Raw genomic sequence first — 22,860 nt, forward strand, 5'->3', positions numbered from 1 at the left:
GGAGTCAGCTGAGGGCAGAGGCAGAGGAGTTCCAGCCAGAAGAAGCTAACGGAGAACTGTCAAGTGGTGGTGTCAGCAGCGAGTGCCTAGACGAGGGTGGAAAAGGTGGACTGGAGTCAAGTGCAGAGGAGGAAGAGGCAGGGCGAAGTGAGCTGTCTGGGGAGGAGAACAGAAGAAGTCAAGGACAGGTGTCGTCATCTGATGAAGAAGACGAGGGAGAGCCCAACTCACAGCCAGTTCCCACAAGAAAGTATCCTTTCCGATGCAGAAATCCACCCAAGACACTCACGTATGACACCTTAGGTCAGCCATCAGTCATAAACAGACACAAGTGATGTCCACAGCTAAGAGGAAAAAACTAAGTTCATTGTCACATGTTGAGTTTACTGTGGTGACAGTTTAAACAGAAAGGGAAGTGTTCACAGTAGCAAATGTTAAAAAGAGCAAATTTGACAGAGCAACAACTGCATGTATTTGTTTAATAGTTCACATGAGTTAAACAGGGAATACCAGAACCAGACTAGCTACACATAGAGAGATACTGGCTTGTATGTGAGATATACAGCAGTAAATGTGTGTCTGTGTAAAAGGTTACATGGTAGAGTGATAGGTCTACACCTTCAGCCGGATACAGAGCACGCCTGAGTGGCGGAGAGACTTTACAGACATTGCCTGGCCAGTAGTGTCTGTTGCTGGTACATGACATGAAGGGGGAGATGTATGTCATGCCAAAGACTGTTACCGGACAGAACGTATCTTGAGAGGCTGACTCCCAGTGAAGCTACTGCTGTAACCTTCTGTTGAAGACATGCATTCTGGAAAAAATCTCTAATGTCAGGATGACATTCATTTTTGGAGGGGAGAGTGTGGGACTCATGTAATGGGTGGGCACAGATGGAAGTATTGTAATAGATATTGCCCCCCCTCCATAATCTCATGCATTCTTATCATTGTTATGTTATGCGTTCAGTTCTGTATTACTATTTCTGACACATACTGTGATAACTGGCAATATAGCTAGGATACTCTGATCAATGATGATTCCCACGGGTGGTGCTCACGCAGGCACTGAAACGGGCAGCTTCGGGCTCACGCAGGCACTGAATCGGGCAGCCTTGGGGTCCTGTGTGTTCTACTGCACAGATAGCCTGCAGAGCGCAGCTACGCTGAACTGAAGTGCTTGTGTTTTGTATTTGCAGGTGAGCACAAGTTATGTGTTGATAAACGGAATGATGTTGACGTATGAGAAATGTATTAGAGTATGGTACTGTCATTAATGGAACACAACGCTAATGTCGGAGTTTGTGATTTACATGATGTACCTGAACTGGTGTTAAACGGGATGTCACATCGCAAATGAGGGGATCGAGAGGGTAGTCTCCATGCGCAACAATACTAGTTGGAGGAGCATACGAGTGTGCAGAATATTGTAATATGAACATTGGTGGGAAAATACTGAGTAAATGAGTACTTTGTTAACACGTGTTCAGTAGTTATATGTAAAATGGTCGCGTGTGTTCTACTGCACAGATAGCCTGCAGAGCGCAGCTACGCTGAACTGAAGTGCTTGTGTTTTGTATTTGCAGTTGCAAAAGAGCAAGTAAAGAGAACGATTCTGAACTCATGCACGCCTGGAAGTGTCATTTGTCCAAGTGTGCAACACTTACACTTAAGTACTACCACACTAATGTTTTTAGGGTACCCACTAGAGGTGGGAATCACCATAAACCCCACGATACGATATTATCACAATACTTAACTCACGATACAATATTATTGCGATTTTTTTTTTAATATATATTTTTGCAATATTCTGGGTATTGCAATACGATATTTTGTGATTTATCACATATTTTTTTCTACTGCAGATTTTGTCCATAAACGTAAACTTTATCAATATTCATTTTATCTAATAATAAAGTCTCACACTCAGTCTTTCATGTCAGTCAGTTTTATTGCTGACAAAGTAAACGGTTTGTATAACAGTCTAGTAACTAACTTAACTGAACGTAAATATCTGGTACAATTACAGCTTAAAACAAAATATAATTTTACATTAAATAAAAAAGTTTTAAATTTAAATAAAATAAAACATTTCTTAAATTAAAATAAGTAAACTGTCCTGTTTGTTGCTGCCCTAAAAAGTTAAACACATTTGGACAGTGAAGCAATGTCAGCATTCTTGCTCAGAAAAAGGAGCTGATCAACATGCTCTGAAGTCAGAGTGCTCCGTTTTGCTGTGATGATGTCTCCAGCGGTTGAGAAGACTCTTTCAGCCGAGACACTAGTACCTGGGATACAAAGGTATCTTTTTGCCAGCGTGGCCAGGAAAGGATAGACTTCCTCATGGGATTTCCACCAGCTTAGTGGGTCTTCTGTGAGTGCAAGTGACATGACCTCCTGGTATCTTTTCACCTCCTCCTCAGCTGTGGCAGATAATGATTTTGGTGGGGCTCCAACATCACCATAAGTCTGACCAAGCAAGTCTGTTAACCCACAAAACTTCCTCATCTTGGCTGGTATGAGAGGGGGTCTGGGATTTTGTTCAGTCTCGTCAGGTTTCTCATGATGTTCATGGGCTGCTGCCTCTTTTCTTCCTGTAGAAAACCCACACACATACAGAGAGAGGGAGAAAATAAATATTTCATATCTTTTAGTATGCAGTAATATGTTAGCAAATTATAATTAATGTATTTAATTGTTAAATAGAATATTACCAATATGACAAAAATATCACAGATCTACTAATATTGTACGTAAGTTATTTAAATTATAACACCAGAATGTTTGCTTACCTGAAGGGTTATAGCCTCAGCAACCACTCTTGCATAGGTTTCCTGTCTTTCCTCCAGTGACAGGAACGGCAGGGTTTTAAAGCGTGGGTCAAGAGCTGATGCTGTGTAGAGGGTGTTCCTCTCGACTGTGCTGGCATATCTCTTCTTAAGATCTTGACTGATACTTTGGTGACACAGCGCTGGTCAGAAACATCAAGCAATGTTGTCTTGGGTGTCGTGCAACAGCTGTGCTAGCAGCGGTGCTACGAGAGACAGAGTAGGATTCTTTTCCTCAGACATCACAGTAGTCGTGACTTGCATTGACTTCAAGGCCCGGACAATTTCTTCAGTGTTCCCAATATCCGTCTCGTTTAGAGCAAAGATATCTGTGCTACTCTTTCTGACTTCAGGAGACAGCAGCGCTGCACAAATCGCAGGTTGTTGTTCAAGGAAACGCTGGAGCATGTCATAAGCACTGTTCCATCTTGTGCAGACGTCAGGCTTGAGCTTGTGAGTCGGGAGCTGTAATATTTTCTGTTTTTGCTCCAGAGCGTGGTTTGCCACTGTGCTTCTATTGAAAAACCCAGTTATGCGCCGCACTCTCCCCAAGACCCTGGCTACTGCAGGCAGGTTTAAGGCTCGTTGTGATGCCTGGTTGAGCATATGGGCGAAACACTTCACATGCAGGTATCCCGCTAGCTGAGTGGCAATTGTCATATTAGAAGCATTGTCGGTGACAACCACCAGATTTTTGTCGGCAATCCCCCATTCCTGTGCTGCATTTTGCAGGAGATTTGCAATGTTCGCTCCGGTGTGACTTTCATGTAATGTTCGAGTTTGGAGAACGTAAGACAGCAGTTGCCAGTCCGCTGTGAGATAATGAGCTGTTATAGTCACATATGAATCCACAGCCCGCGAGGTCCATGCGTCGCAAGTTAATGCAACCCTTTCTGCTGTGCTCAAACTTTCCTCAACTTTACGCTTCACATCTATGTAGAGATTGGGTACGGCTGTGTCCATGAAAAAACGTCATGATGGTATCACATACCTGGGTTCCAGCGTCTTGATCATGTAAGAAAAGCCCTCGTTTTCCACAATGTTGTAAGGACGCAGGTCTTTGCAGATGAAGTACGTGATAGATTGTGTTCTTTTCTTAGCTCGCTCTGAATTGGGAGATAGCTTTGCTAAGCTAAGAGTGTCCAGCGTTGGTTGATTTTTCAGTGGAGCTGATTCAAAGCTAGCTTTCCCGTCCGCGGTTAATGCTATTTTTGGATGGTGCCGTGTAAGATCGGCCCTCATGTTCGTAGTATTCCCAGAGCTTTATTTTCATACGACACACCTTGCAAATCCTGTGTGTCATATCCATCTTATTTGTTCCATCCTTGTTAGTGCTGGGCGATATATCGATTTTTTTTTAAAAAATATCGATATATTATACAAGACATAAGCTGTGACAATATCGTTTATATCGATATAGTCTATGTTGGTTATAATTACACTTGTGGAGCCGCTATTTTGCCTCTCTCTCGTCTGGGTTTGTTTGCCCCGCCTCTCACCCTCACTGAACACAAACCCCCTCCCCCATCGCTACACCTCCAGTTGGCAACAAGATGGACACAGGAGCTAGCGAAGAGGAGCTCGTCGGAAAAAAGAAATCCAATGGCTCAATTATTTGGAGATGGTTCGGGTTCAAAGTGTCAGATGAGCAGCAGAATACAGGGAGTGCAGAATTATTAGGCAAATGAGTATTTTGTCCACATCATCCTCTTCATGCATGTTGTCTTACTCCAAGCTGTATAGGCTCGAAAGCCTACTACCAATTAAGCATATTAGGTGATGTGCATCTCTGTAATGAGAAGGGGTGTGGTCTAATGACATCAACACCCTATATCAGGTGTGCATAATTATTAGGCAACTTCCTTTCCTTTGGCAAAACGGGTCAAAAGAAGGACTTGACAGGCTCAGAAAAGTTAAAAATAGTGAGATATCTTGCAGAGGGATGCAGCAGTCTCAAAATTGCAAAGCTTCTGAAGCGTGATCATCGAACAATCAAGCGTTTCATTCAAAATAGTCAACAGGGTCGCAAGAAGCGTGTGGAAAAACCAAGGCGCAAAATAACTGCCCATGAACTGAGAAAAGTCAAGCGTGCAGCTGCCAAGATGCCACTTGCCACCAGTTTGGCCATATTTCAGAGCTGCAACATCACTGGAGTGCCCAAAAGCACAAGGTGTGCAATACTCAGAGACATGGCCAAGGTAAGAAAGGCTGAAAGACGACCACCACTGAACAAGACACACAAGCTGAAACGTCAAGACTGGGCCAAGAAATATCTCAAGACTGATTTTTCTAAGGTTTTATGGACTGATGAAATGAGAGTGAGTCTTGATGGGCCAGATGGATGGGCCCGTGGCTGGATTGGTAAAGGGAAGAGAGCTCCAGTCCGACTCAGATGCCAGCAAGGTGGAGGTGGAGTACTGGTCCATCATCAAATGTGAGATTTACAAGGAGGGAAAACAGTACACCTCTCTGAACAGTGTCTGGGAGGCTGTGGTTGCTGCTGCACGCAATGTTGATGGTGAACAGATCAAAACACTGACAGAATCCATGGATGGCAGGCTTTTGGGTGTCCTTGCAAAGAAAGGTGGCTATATTGGTCGCTGATTTGTTTTTGTTTTGTTTTTGAATGTCAGAAATGTATATTTGTGAATGTGGAGTTGTTATATTGGTTTCACTGGTAAAAATAAATAATTGAAATGGGTATATTTTTGTTTTAGTTTTTGTTTTTTTGTTTTGTTTTGTTTTTTGCCTGTCCCATTTGGTTCTTTAGCCATCAGAATTGTTGTCTGAAGACCAACAAGGATACCCAATGGATTTACTTTGCCAAATGGATCATCGTGGCATTGCCGTATTGGTCCATTTGATCGACCTTTGTTTTTATTATTTATTATATTTTATTTTCAGATGTTACAGACGGGAGAGACATGAGTGAGGGATAGGAAAGGGAGAGAGAAAGAGGAAGGAAAAGAAAAACGGAAGGGGAGAGGGACAGTGAGAAAGGGGGGGAGGAAAAAAAATCTCCTGGATCACCTGTTGAGAGAAGAAGAATAGAAAACAAGCAAAAACAAAAAACCAAAGCAACATACTAAACACAACACCATCGCATTAATCTAGCTAAGTGTAAACAGCAGTAAATACTAAATATTCAATGTTGTTGTGCAGCACGCAGGACAGACAGCGCACAATGTGCTTTGAAGTAGCAGCCAAGAAAGGTGTAATTTAAGTCTACGAGCAGTGAACATCCGTGTGCATACCTGTGTGGATCAGCGCGCTTGTATTCAAATGGTTTCCACATGTAATGGTCTGCAAGATGATGTAGCGAGCCATAGCCCCGTCCCCCAGGGCATGAAGCAGGCATGGAGGAGATCCAGGCCCCAGACATCCAGAGGCCTCAGAGTGCGAGAGCCCAAGGAGGACCACCGGAGGGGCATCTGTGCCACCCTCATGGGAAGGGCTGAGGATCCCCAGACGAGGCGTCACCCAGTAGCCACCAAGCAGAAGCTAGAGGGGGCTGCACCGGCGTGCCCGCCGGCTCTGCCGGCAGCCAGCTGTGCCAGAGTGAACCGAGCTGCAGGCCCAGAGGCTGCAGGCCCAGAGGCCGGAGGCCCGAGGGCCCCCCGCACCCCGGAGGAGGCCTGACCGAGCAACAGGCACCAGGCCCCGCCAGGTAGCCACCGGGAGTGAGCCAGTACATACTTGAGTGCCCAGCCCCGGACACCAAGAACCACCAATGCACCGACCCCTGAGGGCATCAGTCACCGGCAGGGAGTGTGGTGAGGGGAGATAGGCCTTGGAGGGCCTGGGAGTTCCCAGAGAGGTGGAGTCTAAGACCCGACCTGACATATAGACACAGACAAACAAGCACACACAGACACAAACATGCATTCCCACCCTCATGCACACATATACAAACACTCAGCACTCACCCAACGTAAGGAACCCAGACCCAAGAGATGTTACCCTTCCCCCCGGGGTGGAGGCAAGCAGACCGTCCCAGGCTCCGCAGCAGCAGGGAGGCCAATCGGACAGCCAACATCTCCTCCCAGCCCCCCCGCCCCGATGACTAGCAGAGAACGGGGGTGTGTGAAGACCCCATACCTCCCTCCTCCCGCTCATGTGTAGTGTTGCTGCGTGTTGTTCTAAAGTGCATTTAAAACAAGGGAGAGCATGGTGCTGCTGCTAGAGTTAGCACGGCCCCTCCCGAGAACCCTCAATGTCTACATGGATTTAAAATTGAGAGGTGGGCACCAGCGCCAGAGGTAGGTTTGAGTACACAGACCGTCCACTGGACGCCGTTAACGTGCCCACCCTCAAGGCCCTATATATATGTGTGTGTTATGAGAGTGTAAGTAATGTGGATGTCTAAGTTGTGAGATAAAATTGAGGCACAGGTGGCCAGAAGGGGACAGAGGGGGGGGGGGGGAATGTCTCCCCTGCACCCTCGTGACACACCCGCACCCCAAGGCCCTACCTGTGTGGGTGAGTGTGGTGGAGCGGGAAGAGGGAGGTAGCCGGGGATGGGGAGGAAAAGGAGGGAGGGGAGGATGCCCCTCCCTAGGGCCAGCTCCCCCGCTGACCCCAGTAGGCACCCCCGTCCTCTGGTACCCACCAAGGCAAGGGAGCCCAGGTCCATCCAGACCGGGCCTACGGTAGCACTGCCAAGCCCCACAGGACCCGGGGCAGCCCACCCTACCCCACCGCAGAGGAAACTGTACGCACCCCAACATTCAATCGTCTCCCAGACTACACAAGACAACAGACACCCAGGTTAAGTTTATTCTCCACCTCTCCTATGTCTCTCCCCCACCTGCAACGGAACAACCTCCCCGCCAGTTGAAGAGCCCCCCAGTTAGGCCGATGCACAAGAGGCCCCCTGCGTCAGGGCTGAGCCCCCGTGCACCCACCCGCTCACAACCTCGGTGACACACCGACGAGGACCGAAGCCCCCAAGGCCCAGCCAGAGCCCCAGCACGGAGGCGAAGCACCCCCGAACCCCAAACCCCCACGCCTGCCCCGGATCCACTCAAGGGCAGCCAGGCCACCAGGCCAGTAACCTACGTCCACCAGTACAGACCATCCTCCAGCCCCGCTGCACGCAGCCACGAGGAGAACAACCTCTAAGAGTGACCAGAGCCACTAACCAGGTTATGAACACAACCCCCGGGTTAAGCCCTCCAGGGATAACGTCTCTAGGGGTCCTCCAGGCACCCTAAGCCCATCCCAACTCCATATCAACCACAGTAGCTAAGGCGGGACCAAACCACGACCCCCTACCCCCGCTAGGTGATGGACCGATCAAAGGAGCCCAGAGGGATTGCTCTAATGTGGTGGCAGAGGCTATATCGAGACTAATGTGATCTATTAGAAGGTTTCTATATTGGCTAGAATTAAGATTATTTTTATTTTTCCAGTTCATGAGGACCGTTTTCTTGGCGATGCATAGGGCAGTAAAAAACATGTGGACTGTATTAGTTTCTGTAGTGACCTCATCCAGTTTTCCCAACAAGCATACTAAAGGGGAGGTTGGAATTTTACATTTCAGACACTTTGATAAGTCTTCACATATCTCGTGCCCAAACTTCTGCACTGGTGGAGAGAACCAAAGAGCGTGAATGTAGTAATTGTCTGGTGTATTGCCTTGACAGTGTGAGCAGTTGTTGGAAGATGTAAAGCCCATCTTGAACATCCGATGACCTGTATAGTGCACTCTATGTAGTATTTTGCATTGTATTAATTGCAGACTGGGATTTTTAATCAATTTAAAGGTTTTTAAGCATACCTGAGACCAGAAGTTTTGGTCTAAGCTGACTGATAAATCTGCTTCCCACTTTGCAATAGGAAGGGATATTGATTCATCTAATTTAGAAAGTGTTCTGTATATATTAGATAATAATTTGGGGGATTTAAGAGTAAGGAAATGTGCCGCACTTGGTGGTGTTTGTAATTCAACTTGACTGAGGTTAAATTTCTTTTTTACTATGGATTTAATTTGTTGATATTCTAAAAATCTTTTCTTGTTGATCCCATATTGTGCAACTAGTCTGTCAAATGGAATAAATTCTGTTCCCTCTAATATATGTTCTAAGTATTTAATTCCTTTACAACTCCATTCTGGGAAATTAATCATATTATTGTTTTGTAATATGTCAGGGTTATTCCAGATAGGTGTACGTTTGCATGGGATTAATGAAGACTCCGTTATTTTTAGAAACTCCCACCATGCTGTCAGAGAAAAGCTGATGTTGATACTTTTAAAGCATTCATGTCTTTTGATGTTTGAGCTAATAAATGGTAGGTCTGAAATCTCTAGATCCTTGCATAGTGCCTGTTCAACATCTAGCCAGGGCTCATCTAAGAAGGTATGTTTTAACCATTCTGAGATGAACTGAAGCCTGTTGGCTAAGAAGTATTGGTGAAAATTAGGCAGATCTAATCGTCCTCTATCCTTGGTTCTTTGTAGCGTTTTTAAGCTGATACGCGGGGGTTTATCTTTCCAAAGGAATTTGGAAATATATGAATCCAGAGATCTGAACCAATCTTGTGATGGTTTGTTAGGGATCATCAAAAACAAGTAATTTATTTTTGGCAAGATCATCATTTTTATAGTGGCGACCCTTCCCATGGGTGATATGGGTAAAGATTTCCATCTAGTCAGATTGCCTTCTACTTTCTTTAGAAGTGGGATGTGGTTTAATTTAGTTAAGTCTGAAAGCTTAGGAGAAACATTAATACCTAAATATTTAATATTTCCGGATTGTAGTGGGGCAGAGGAAGAATTATGGAAGGAGCAGTTAATGGGGAGAACTGTAGATTTTGGTCAGTTAATTGAATAATCTGAAACTCTTGAAAACCAGTTTATTAGAGTAATTACCTCAGAGAGGTTGGTTTGTGTGTTTTGCAGAAAAAGCAACACATCATCCGCATAGACTGATTTTATGTTCTATGTTCTTACATTTTACATATTTGTTTTTTGTTAAGTTGCCTAATAATTATGCACAGTAATAGTCACCTGCACACACAGATATCCCCCTAAAATAGCTAAAACTACAAACAAACTAAAAACTACTTCCAAAAACATTCAGCTTTGATATTAATGAGTTTTTTTGGGTTCATTGAGAACATGGTTGTTGTTCAATAATAAAATTATTCCTCAAAAATACAACTTGCCTAATAATTCTGCACTCCCTGTAATGTATTCTGTAGAGAATGTCGAAAAAGCGTCGCAACGAAAGGTTCGAGCACCACTAATCTTTTCCACCATTTACAACTGCGCCATAAAGTGCAGTATGAAGAGTGTGTGAAATTGCGTGCTGTAGCCCAGACCGCAAAGTCTTCCGAGGTTCCTTTTTTTTTTTTTTTTTTTTTTTGGCCTGTCCCGTTTGGCTCTTTTGCCCTCAGAATTGTTGTCTAAAGGCAAAGAAAGATGCCCAACGGATTTACTTTACCAAACTGACCATCCCAGCCTTGCCGTAATGGTCCATTTGATTCACCTTTTATTGTTTATTTTATTTTCACTTAATGAATACGGGACAGACTTGACTGGGGGAAAGAAGGGGAGAAAGAAAGAGGGAAAGAGAAACAGCTGAGAAGAGGGACGGGGGAGAAGGGCAAAAGACAAAAACCAACAGAACGGGCAGAGAAAAAAAATGCATATATCAATCACCTGGATCACCTGCTGAGAAAGAAAAAAGAAAGCAAGCAGAAGAGAACAAGAGTAATAGAATAAACAACATCACAATGATATATGGGAATATGACAGTAAATACTAAATGTTAAACATTATTGTGCAGCACATAAGATCAACAGAACACAGTGTGCTTTGAGGTAGGAGCCAAAAAGGGTGTAGTTTGTGGGTGTGATCACCCGTGTGTACACCTGTGAGCATGGACGCGCTTGTTTTTTGTTTTTTTTAAAAGGTTCCTTCATGTAATAATCTGCTAGAGGGTGTGGGGGGGCCACAGCCCCGTCCTCCAGGGCGTGAAGCAGGTGTGGAGGAGATCAAAACTCCAGACATCCAGAGGCCCCCAGAACACAAGAGACCAAGGAAGACCAACAGAGGGGCAGCTGCGCCACTGTCCCGGAAAGAGCTGAGGAGAGTCCCAGATGAGGGCTCACTCAGCAGCCGCGGAGCAGAAGCCAGGGGGAGTTGCAGTGACGCGCCCGTGAGCTCCGCCGGCAGCCAGCTGCGCCTGAGTGACCGAGCCCCAGGCCGAGAGGCCGGGGGCACCCCACCTCCGAAGTGGCCCGAGCGAGCCCCAGGCTCCAGGCCCCGATAAGCGGCCGCCAAGGAGTGAGCCGGTGTGTACCTGGACGCCCATCCCCGGACACAAAGAACCACCAACGCACCGATGTCTGAGGGGGTCCGCCACTGGCAGGGGAAGTGGTGGTAGGGGGAGATAGGCCTCCAAACCTTGGAGGGCCTGAGATGTCCCCAGAGAGGTGGCGCCTGACACCCAACCTGACATATAGACACAGACATACAGGCACACACAGATACAAACATCCATTCCCACCCTCATGCTCTCATATGCACTTACTCCACACTCAACCAACGTGGAGACAGACATAAAGAGACGTTGTACACACGATCACACTCCCCAAGCGTACTCTACAAACCGGGTCTAGGTGCCCTCGCCCCTGGAGGGGGGAACTGCACCCAGACCCAGGTGGTGTTTCCCTTTTCCCTGCGGTGGGGGGAGGCAGACCGCCCCGACTCCGCAGCAGCAGGAAGGCTCCACACTCCAGACCGCAGTCGGACGGCCAACTCCTCCTCCTAGTCCTAGCCCCCCTGCTCCAGCAGGTCGCAGAGAACGGGGGTGAGAGAAGACTCCGAACCTCCCTCCACCCGCTCATTGTAATGTTGATGCATGTGTGTTCTAAGGTGCATTTAAAACCCAGGAGGGCTTGGAGCTACCTGCCAGAGAGCAGCAGGTAAGCGCATGGTCCCTCCTGCTAGCCCTCAATGTCTACGTGGGCAACGATGCCAGGGGTGAGTAAGGAGGATAGGTGAGTAAGTGACAGAGCAGGTGAGTAAGTGACGGAAGTGACGGACAAGGTAAGCGACTCATGTTGTAACTGACGTCAGACGCCGGAGATTTTGGCGGAAAATTAAAGCAAATGGTAGTTTAGATTTGAACAAATTCATTTAAGCTTCAGCATTACCAAATACACTTATCAATTGTCTTATAACTAACACTATTTGTCTAAATAATCTCCAACACCCTGGAGAACAACGAGGAGAGTTTAGAGACTCTCCAAGATTACATCGATCAGTGCTTTCAGGATCTCGTGATGAAGAAGACCCCGTGTGCAGCTTCCCCGGCCAAAGCTGAGACGCCGTCGTCGAAAAGACAACGCCCGGCAGATTCCCCCGGCTCAACATCGCCAGCCGGCAAAGATATTGCCGACATATTGGAGTCAATCGACAAGCGATTGTCCAGTTTCGACGCAAGGCTGTCCTTGGTGGAGATTCTTCACCGAGAATTTAAATGCTTGCGAGAATCCCTGGAGTACAGCCAGCAGCAGGTGGAAACGCTTGCTGCTGAAAATGCCACGCTAAGGGAGTCGGTGAAATGTCTCACAGATAATGTTACCCAGCTCAATAGAGAAAATAAAAAAATAAAAGAAACAGTTATCGATCTACAAGCTCGTAGCATGCGTGATAATCTGGTATTTTCTGGTATTCCAGAAGCCGCTGGAGAGGACGCGGAGACCACGGTAAAAAGCTTCATCAAAACCCACCTGAAGCTGCCGGAGGACACTGTGAAGAACATCGTCTTCGATCGGGTACATCGCCTCGGCCCCATTCGGGCTACGGCCGGGAGACCACGTCCTATCGTGGCCAAATTCGGCCACTTCAAACAAAAGCAACATGTGAAAAGCCGCGGCAGGGAATTAAAAGGAACGGACTTCAGCATGAACGACCAGTTCCCCAAAGAGATCTTGGAACGACGCAGGGTCCTCTTCCCAATCCGACGCGGCTTCATCCAGAAGGGCTCCCGCGCTGTCATCGCTGTGGACCGGCTGTACGTGGACGGACAGCTCCACCGCGACCCCAACATCACTCCGTGGCTGTATTAACCTCACACCAGATAAGAATCAGCTACACCATTTCCCTATCCACTCACACTAACTTGCATTAACATCTGTTTAACTTACCAGTATCAAATCGCATCTTAAAGTGTGATTTCATAGCAGAATTAACACCGTCACTCTCCGTCAGTGATTTAATTGGAATGTTTACGTTTTGTTTCTGTTTTTTTTTTTCTTCTCGTTTTTTTTTTTTTCCTCCTCTCTTTTCCCCCTCTTGGTTTTATGCTGCTCACCCCTGTCCTTGGTTTCTTTCTTTATTCCTTTCACTGCCTCGATCACCTGCTTCGACACTCATCCACAAACATCCTTTATTTCGACACATACGCACCATGTGCTCAACGGCAGCACATTTACATCAGTCAGACAGCGCACACAGTCATATAAGATACACACACACTTAAGCCAAGCCTACTCATATTAGTAACTATGCATACACAAAGTCAGACTCAGGGAGCATCTCGCCACACATTTTTTCTCTCTCTCCTTCTCTTTATTTATGAACAAGTGACGTATTCTCTCCACCTGTCTAAGCAACGCACACAGCATACATCCCTAGTTATACACAAACATCTATGGGTACACTGAGGTTCATTACATGGAATATAAATGGAGCTGGCTCCAGAGAAAAGAGGTTAAAAATATTTAACCAACTCAAAAAACTACAGGCAGATGTCCTATTACAAGAGACCCACAGACCTCTTAGAGGTTCGAATGAACTTAAAACACCTGAGTTTCCTAATGTGTTCTCAGCTTGTTATAATTCTAGACAAAGGGGAGCAGCAATTTTAATACATAAAAATATTAATTTCACAGTACTCGATACAGTTATAGATCCAGAGGGCAGATTCTTAATCATTAAACTATCTATACGTGATAAAAAGCTATGTATTGCAAGTGTATATGGTCCAAATGTTGATGATCCCTCATTCTTTCACGGTTTTTTCAGTGCACTCTCTGAACACTTAGATGGCACACTTGTTCTTGGAGGTGACCTCAACCTTGGACTAAATGAAGACATGGATAGGCTCAATACAGCGGGAACTCAGCGTAATTGGCAGTCCACAAATATAATCAAACAGTATATGAGCGACTTTGGTCTTTGCGATGCATGGCGCTCCCTTCACCCCACCAGTAAGGAATATACTTTTTTCTCACATGTCCATCACTCCTACTCTCGTCTGGATTATTTTTTGGTCAGCAGCTCACTGCTGAACGACATTTCAGACACTGAGATTCACCCTATAGCTGTCAGCGATCATGGTCCTGTATCTTTAACACTAATGCACAAGAATAATACTACGCCAAGAAAAAACTGGAGATTTAATATATCACTACTTAAAGATGAAGACTTTATTAAATATTTTAAAAAAGAGTGGACTTCATATTTGAACTATAATGACACTCCCGAAACATCAGCTTCTGTTCTATGGGAAGCAGGGAAAGCTGTGATGAGAGGTAAAATAATTTCTTTCTCATCACATAAAAAGAAAAAAGAAAACAAAAATATTCAGGAATTAGAAAAAACCATCAAATCACTAGAAGAAGCCTACGCGTCCCACCAAGATCAGGAAACATTGAACAAAATACGCAAAACAAAACTAGAATTAAATGAGATAATTGATAAAAAAACAAAATTCTTAGTACAAAGACTACGCCTACAAAATTATGAACATGGTAATAAATCCGGTCAATTTCTAGCAAACCAGCTAAAAATAAATAAAGAAAAAACAACTATATGTGCTGTTCAAGATTCATCTGGGAACACATTATATGATCCGATACAAATAAACAACATTTTCAGGGATTTCTATAAAACGTTGTATTCACCACAAATAAACCCATCTAAAAAAGAAATTGATCAGTTTTTGGACAACATAACTCTTCCAAAATTATTGGACACTCAAGCAATGGCACTGGATTCACCACTGACACCAGGTGAACTCCAGGAAGCCCTGATAAGTATGCACAATAATAAGGCTCCAGGTCCAGATGGCTTTCCTGCAGAATTCTACAAAGAATTCTGGTCAATTCTAGCACCAGTTTTCTACAGAACGTTGTTGGAAATTAAAGAAAAGGGCAGACTTCCATCAAATATGAATTCTGCAAACATTAATCTCCTGCTAAAACCAGGCAAAGACCCTGTATATCCCTCAAGCTATCGTCCAATATCCCTTATAAATGTAGACCTTAAAATAATCTGCAAAGCTCTCTCAAAGAGACTGGAGAAAATAACCCCCCTCTTAATTCATCCTGACCAAACTGGTTTCATAAAAGGTAGGCACTCATCAACAAATACACGTAGATTACTTAATTTGATAGACTACTCATACAGTAAAAACCTAGAAACTACAATATTCTCTTTAGACGCAGAAAAAGCATTTGACAGAGTTAACTGGAAATTTCTATTTGCAACTTTACACAAATTTGGTTTTGGATCCTCTTTCATAAACTGGTTAAAAATATTATATAATTCCCCAACAGCTTGTGTTAGAACAAATGACCAGACATCCTCCAGCTTCTGTCTCTTGAGGGGCACCAGGCAGGGATGCCCACTCTCCCCTTCACTATTTGCAATTTTTATTGAACCACTAGCAGCAGCAATTAGACAGAATTCAGTAATTAAGGGCATAAAATGCAAGAACGTGGAACATAAAATCAGCCTTTATGCGGATGATGTGTTACTCTTTCTCCAAAATTCACAAACCAATATCTCTGGGGTGATTGAATTGATAAACTCTTTTGCAAGAATATCAGATTACTCAATTAACTGGTCAAAATCTACAGTCCTACCGATTAATTGCTCCTTCCATAATTCCTCTTCTACACCACTGCAATCGGGAAATATAAAATATTTAGGTATTAATGTTTCTCCCAAGCTTGCAGATCTAACTAAATTAAACCATATCCCACTTTTAAAGAAGGTAGAAGATGATCTGGCTAGATGGAAATGTCTACCCATATCACTCATGGGAAGGGTTGCCGCTATAAAAATGATGGTCTTACCAAAAATAAATTATTTATTCTCAATGATCCCAACTAAACCGCCACAAGATTGGTTCAGATCTCTAGATTCATACGTGTCCAAATTCCTTTGGAAAAATAAACCCCCACGTATAAGCTTAAAAACACTACAAAAGACCAAGGATAAAGGAGGACTAGAACTGCCTAACTTTCAGCACTACTTCTTAGCCAACAGGCTTCAGTTTATCTCAGGATGGCTAAAACACACCCTCTTAGATGAACCTTGGCTAGATGTAGAACAAGCACTCTGCAATAATCTAGAGATCTCAGACCTACCATTTATCAGCTCAAACATCCAACGACATGAATGCTTTAAAAGCATCAACATCAGCTCTTCTCTGACAGCATGGTGGGAGTTTCTAAAATTGACGGCGTCTTCATTAATCCCATGCAAACGTACACCTATCTGGAACAACCCTGACATATTACAAAACAATAATATGATAAACTTTTCAGATTGGAGTGATAAAGGAATCAAATATTTAGAACATATACTAGAAGGAACAGAATTTATTTCATTTGACGGACTAGTTACACAATATGGGATCAACAAGAAAAGATTTTTAGAATATCAACAAATTAAATCCATAGTAAAAAAGAAATTTAAACCGGGTCAAGTTGAACTACAAACACCACCAAGTGTGGTTCAATTTCTTACTCTTAACCCCCCCAAATTACTATCCAAAATATACTGAATGCTTTCTAAAACAGATGAATCAATATCACTTCCTATTGCAAAATGGGAAGCGGATTTATCAGTTAACTTAGACCTAAACTTCTGGTCTCAGATTTGCTTAAAAACCTTTCGTCTTCCGAGGTTCCTGCCGTGAAACAGACCACCTTACAACACTCATATACTCGTGCTGTGGGGGGAAATTACTAAAGCAGTGGCCTATCATATTGCTAAAGACATGGTCCCCATCTCAAATGTGGAACAAGAGGGCTTTATACAGCTGCTAAAAACTCTTGACCGAAGATACCAGTTACCTAGCCGGAAATACTTCACCAGAGAAGCACTGCCAAAAATGTATACTGAAGTTAGACAGAGTCTCGCTGCCCAGCTCACCAAAGTGTCTCACTTCGCACTGACAACCGACATGTGGTCCAGCAGGACGTGCGAGCCATATATGAGTGTGACTATAGATTTCATGGAAGACTGGGAACTGAAAACTGCCTGTCTCCAGACCAGCTACTTTCCTCAAGACCACACCGGAGAGCATATAGCTGAAGCCCTGCAGGATGTGCTCAAAACCTGGAAGCTCAACCCGACAGGACTGGTTGCTATAACAGCTGACAACGGGGCTAATATTGTCAAGGCGGTTCAACTGAACAAGTGGCCGAGGATCCAGTGTTTTGGTCACAGGCTTCATCTGGCCATTGGTAAGTGCAATACTGAATTTGTTGATTTGAAAAAAAAAAACGCTAATAAATGAAAAGTGTATAGAGTCTCTTGTAGAGCTAAACATGCCTATGGACCACAAGACAAATATTTTTATAAGTCATAGCCAGCATATACATCTATCACTTAGAAATCGAAAGTTAGTTGAATAAATAAATAAACTATCCCTATTAAATCCAATAAATGTATTGGGGTGTATTTGTCTTTGTATTAGATTGAGTTGTGACACTAAATGAGGACCACAGCTGAGACAAGACAGGGATACATTTTTAAATACATAGTGAGATTAAAAGGTGTTTAAAAAAAATAAAATAAAAATACATGTTCTAATCATTTGGTGATCTGGTGATTTTACCAAGATAGTTTAACTAGAACCATTTCTAGGTTATACAATACACGACACATTTTGCAAATATTGTTAAGTCTTATGCATCACATTCTATACAACTGAGATGGATGTTAATTTGCCTTTGAGTGATTTGCATCTTAACATAACAATTAAAGTGATTTTAAAAGTTTGTATTTTGTGTGTCACAGGACATGCTATGGATGATGCTCACATTACCCGGGCTATTTCTCTGTGTAAGAAAGTCGTCAGCAGCTTCTCCTACAGCTGGAGGAAGAGAAGAGAGCTGGCTGAAGTGCAAATACAGGTGGGTCTTCCAAGTCACCAGCTACTCACAGAGGCAACAACTCGCTGGGGATCAAGGCTTCTCATGATAGAGAGAGTTCTGGAGCAGCAAAGAGCACTTTCTAAAGTCCTCTCTGTCGACATGAAAACCAGACCTCTAGTCCCTACTTGGCAGGGCATAGAGGTCCTGGATGCAGTTCAGAAAGCTCTCAAACCCTGTCAGGACTTCACTGATGCACTTTCAGGAGAGAAGTATGTGACCCTGTCCTATGTCAGACCTGTGCTACACCTGTTTAACACTAGTCTCCTGGCACCTGGAGAGGAGGATAGTGAGCTGTGTAAATCCATCAAGACCCGCATTGTGGATTACCTCAACAATAAATATGCAGATCCATCCACCAGTGACCTGTTGGACATGGCTTCTTTTGTGGATCCACGGTTCAGGGCGAAATACATCCCTAGTGAGAAGATTAATGCACTAAAACATAAACTCATCTTGGAGGCAGAGTCTCTGCTCAGCTATCAGGGTACGTGTTTGTCTGAGCTGACTGATCCAGCCGTGCCTGAGTCTGCAGACCGAGAAGAAGCAGCAGTAGGACACACAGCTAAAAAAAAAGAGATCACTGGCAAGCTTCTTCCAGCACAGCACAGCCACCAACACTGGTTTCACAAAAAGGGAAGCAATCGAATTTTCTAGCTACCTGTTGTCAGTTTGTGTAGAGAGTGATGCTGACCCTCTCAAATGGTGGGAACATGAAGTTGCTTTTCCAGCACTGAGCCTCCTGGCCAAGAAATATCTTTTTGCGCCAGCTACCGGCTCCGAACATTATTAGCAAACAAAATATCGTGATACTACGCAGTATCGATTTTTTTCCCCCACCCCTAGTACCCACATAGGCAAGGCAAATTTATTTGTATAGCACAATTCAACAACAAGGTGATTCAAAGTGCTTTACAGAGACATTAGAAACAAAAACAAATAAAAAGCATGATTTAAAATTGATTAAAACAAGCAAACAAACAAACTAACTAAACACACACATTTCACACCTGTTCGCGCGACCTGTTCGACACTTATCGTAAGGGGAGCTACCAGTCCTTCTGTGGACGAGCTACTTTCTATTTTAAATTCCCTGAATTTAAAATACTCTCTAGACCCAGTCTAGACCCAGTTGGGGAGCTACCCAGAGCTCTAATCCCACACCTGTTCGCGCGATCTGAACCCTTATCGTAAGGGGAGCTACCAGTCCTTCTGTGGACGAGCTACTTTCTATTTTAAATTCCCTGAATTTAAAATACTCTCTAGACCCAGTCTAGACCCAGCTGGGGAGCTACCCAGAGCTCTAAACCCACTTAACAAACAAACAAACAAACAAAACAGTATATAAAATCAAAACAGATAAAATCAGAACAGTAGATAAAATCAGTAGTTAATGTAAGTTTTAAAATTTAAGCTTAACTAATTAACAAACAAACAAAACAGTATATAAAATCAAAACAGATAAAATCAGAAATAGATAAGATCAGTAGTTAGTGTAAGTTTTGAAATTTAAGCTTAAAAGTGTGGATTTGGTGCTTTATTCAAATGCAGCTGAGAATAGGTGAGTCTTCAACCTGGATTTAAATAAACTGAGTGTTTCAGCTGATCTGAGGCTTTCTGGGAGTTTGTTCCAGATATAAGGAGCATAAAAGCTGAATGCAGCTTCTCCGTGTCTGGTTCTGACTCTGGGAACTGATAAAAGACCGGATCCAGATGACCTGAGGGATCTGGAAGGTTCATACTGGGTTAGGAGGTCACTGATGTATTTTGGTCCTAAACCATTCAGCGCTTTATAGACCAGCATCAGAACTTTAAAGTCTATCCTCTGACGGACAGGCAGCCAGTGTAAAGACCTCAGAGCTGGACTGATGTGGTCCACTTTTTTGGTCTTAGTGAGGACTCGAGCAGCAGAGTTCTGAATGAGCTGTAGTTGTCTGACTGATTTTTTAGATAGATCTGTAAAGATGCTGTTACAGTAATTAAGCCTACTAAAAATGAATGCATGGACTAGTTTTTCCAGGTCCTGTTGAGACATCAGATCTTTTATCCTTGAAATATTCTTGAGGTGATAGTAAGCTGATTTTGTTATTGTCTTAATGTGTTTTTCTAAGTTTAGGTCTGCATCCATCACTACACCCAAATTTCTCGCCTGGTTTGTGGTTTTTAGATGTATAGATTGAAGTTCTCTGGTGACCTGTAATCGTTTTTCTTTGGCGCCAAAGACTATTACTTCAATTTTGTTTTTGTTTAGTTGGAGAAAATTGTGGCACAACCAGTCATTAATTTCCTCAATGCATTTACCAAGAGCCTGTACAGGGCCTCGGTCTCCTGGTGACATTGTGATATATATTTGTGTGTCATCTGCATAGCTGTGGTAGTTTATTTTGTTGTTCTTTATAATCTGTGCCAGTGGGAGCATGTAAATGTTAAACAGAGGGGGTCCCAAGATGGAACATAGTGCTAAACTACTGTAACACTGCAATAATACTAATTTAATACTGCATTAAAAACACTGTAATTGTGCAGTTATAACACTCAGCTGACTGGGACACAAAAAAACACTATTACCCCCAATGACACTGCAATTATAACATTAAATGGCTATTTTAACACTAAAAGTACTAAAGCTATATGAAAGCAATAACACTACAGCTACAATACTACGAAACATTACGTAACGATACAACTTTGTTAACCATATCAGAAGATTACTGAATGGTTTGGTTTTGTACTTAATTTATGTTTTATTTTATTCCATTTACACCTGACAGAGGAATGAGCTGCTGTAAACCAAAGGCCATTTATACAGAAATAACACCATGATATACCACGAAGCTGCCTGAAGATTAAATAACAGCAACATATCAATTTTCAGCATTTTTAGTTTTTCATGATCGTGTAAACAAAAATCATAAGTGAAATGAAACTCTGAATAATGGCTCAGAGCTACTCTTCGGTGCAGTAGCAGTGCTAACATGCTAACACAATTTAATGAGCAGACTTGTTCCAAACAGTCAGACTGAACTTACAAGAATAAAATAAAAATACATACCTCACAGTAACTGCACTTGTAGAGTCTCTTTCTGGTGTGGATCTGTTGGTGTTTTCTCAGGTACTGTGGAGTTTTAAAAGTCTTCTCACACAGGTCACATTGATAAGGTCTCTCCTCAGTGTGGGTAAACATGTGGCTTTGTAAGTGTGTGTCTGTTGTAAAGTATTTGCCACACTGATCACACCAGTACACATCTTCTCCGGAGTGAATGCGTAGGTGTATATTTCGGCTCCGTAGCTGGCTGAAGGTTTTTCCACAGAAGTCACAGCTGTATGCCTTAACTCCAGAGTGGGTAACTAGATGTCTCTGTAAGCTGATCTTTTGAGTAAAAGCTTTGCCGCACTGATCACAGCTGTACGCTTTAACTCCACTGTGGACGACTTGGTGTGTTTTTAGGGCTTTCTTCCAGGAAAACGACTTTCCACACAAGTCACAGCTGAACGGTCTCTCTCCAGTGTGGATGAGCTGATGTTGTTTTAGTTTAAACTTCAAAGTAAAACCATTCCCACACTCGTTACAGGTGTATTTTTTCTCTCTCTTTCTTCTGTGAGGTTTGTCGGCCTCCTGAGAGCGCTGACTTCTCGGTCCACGTTGGTCCTGCAGTGACAGAGATACAAACAGAGGCAGTAAGTGAAATGCATTCATTGAACAAACTGAAGCTTCAAACTCCCTCCATTAACACTAGTTTTAATCCTGAAGGTGGAATGTGGCACCAAACACCTTAAAGGTCTCTTATCCCCACCTACTGGTAGTAGTAACACATTACATCCAACCTGGTGTTAAAGATAATTAATGACTGTAAACACTCTAAAATCATGCCCATCCCTCCTGCTTGTACACAAATATTAATGCTAACACACTCAGAATAGTAATAAATGTTTACCAGGTCTGTACTTTTTTATATTTCCTGTTGCTGATTCTTATTATATAATTCTGTAATTGTCTAATTTATTCAATGATAATGAATCAAATGTAACAGTTACTAGCTTGGTTCAGTGCAGGATGATGTCAGAGTCTGATTGTAACCTGAGGGGGGTTTTTTTTACTTTTACTCTCTACATTAAAAAAATTATATCTGTATTTTCTACTCCTTACTTTTTCAAAATAGGCTTGTTACTTCTGGTTTAAGGCATTTGAGGGGAGTTATTTCATCACTGCAGGTATCAAAGATCAAATTGATTTGAACCTAAACAGTAACATGTGAAATCCAATCATGATAATGTACTAATCATGAGAGATGAAAGAGGCAAAACTGTGTGCTTTAGTCAGGGGTTAAATTGGGCCGGTGTTTGTTTTTTGGCACAAAACCTGAACGACTGCAGGTGCTGATAAGGTGCAGTCGCGGTATTTCAACATCTAGCAATACAAAGACAACAAAGAAAAAATGGAGTAATATTTTTTATGTGGCAGCGTTTCTATCAGCTCAACAAATATCAGCAAACACAAAACTCTTTATGTGCATTTTGTCTCAGTGTGATTTAAAGACTGCTGTAAAAATCCTCTGCAGGTTAGTGCAGGATAAGCAGGTAAGTTTACTGTTTACTGCATTGTATTATTACATTATTATTACATTACATTAATATAGCACAAGGTAGGGCTGCACGATTAATCGTTAGAAAATCGCGATCTCGATTCATACTTATGTGCGATCTCATTTCCAAATGACAACGATTTAAAAAAAAAAAAAAAAAGATGACGACGACGACGACGATTGTACCGCATTTTGATCCGGGACGTAATCTGCATGAAAACAAGCGCTCACTCTTCCTGCTCAACAAATGACAAGGGCGGAGC

General features: G+C 43.1%; 1 protein-coding gene across 1 annotated transcript in view; it reads right to left on the reverse strand.

Annotated features, from left to right (window-relative positions):
* Nucleotides 1–22,860, reverse strand: part of LOC146662035 (uncharacterized) — a 32,607-nt gene that overhangs the window by 7,553 nt on the left and 2,194 nt on the right. The window contains exon 2 of the mRNA XM_085418400.1: nucleotides 21,067–21,663. Within this exon, the coding sequence (XP_085274526.1) occupies nucleotides 21,067–21,663 (597 nt within the window). The remainder of the gene's footprint in view (nucleotides 1–21,066; nucleotides 21,664–22,860) is intronic.

This window comes from Rhamphochromis longiceps, linkage group LG9 (assembly GCF_057381845.1).
Source record: "Rhamphochromis longiceps isolate RC_006_pf linkage group LG9, R_longiceps_female_GT1.1, whole genome shotgun sequence".
Classification (NCBI taxonomy): Eukaryota; Metazoa; Chordata; class Actinopteri; order Cichliformes; family Cichlidae; genus Rhamphochromis; species Rhamphochromis longiceps.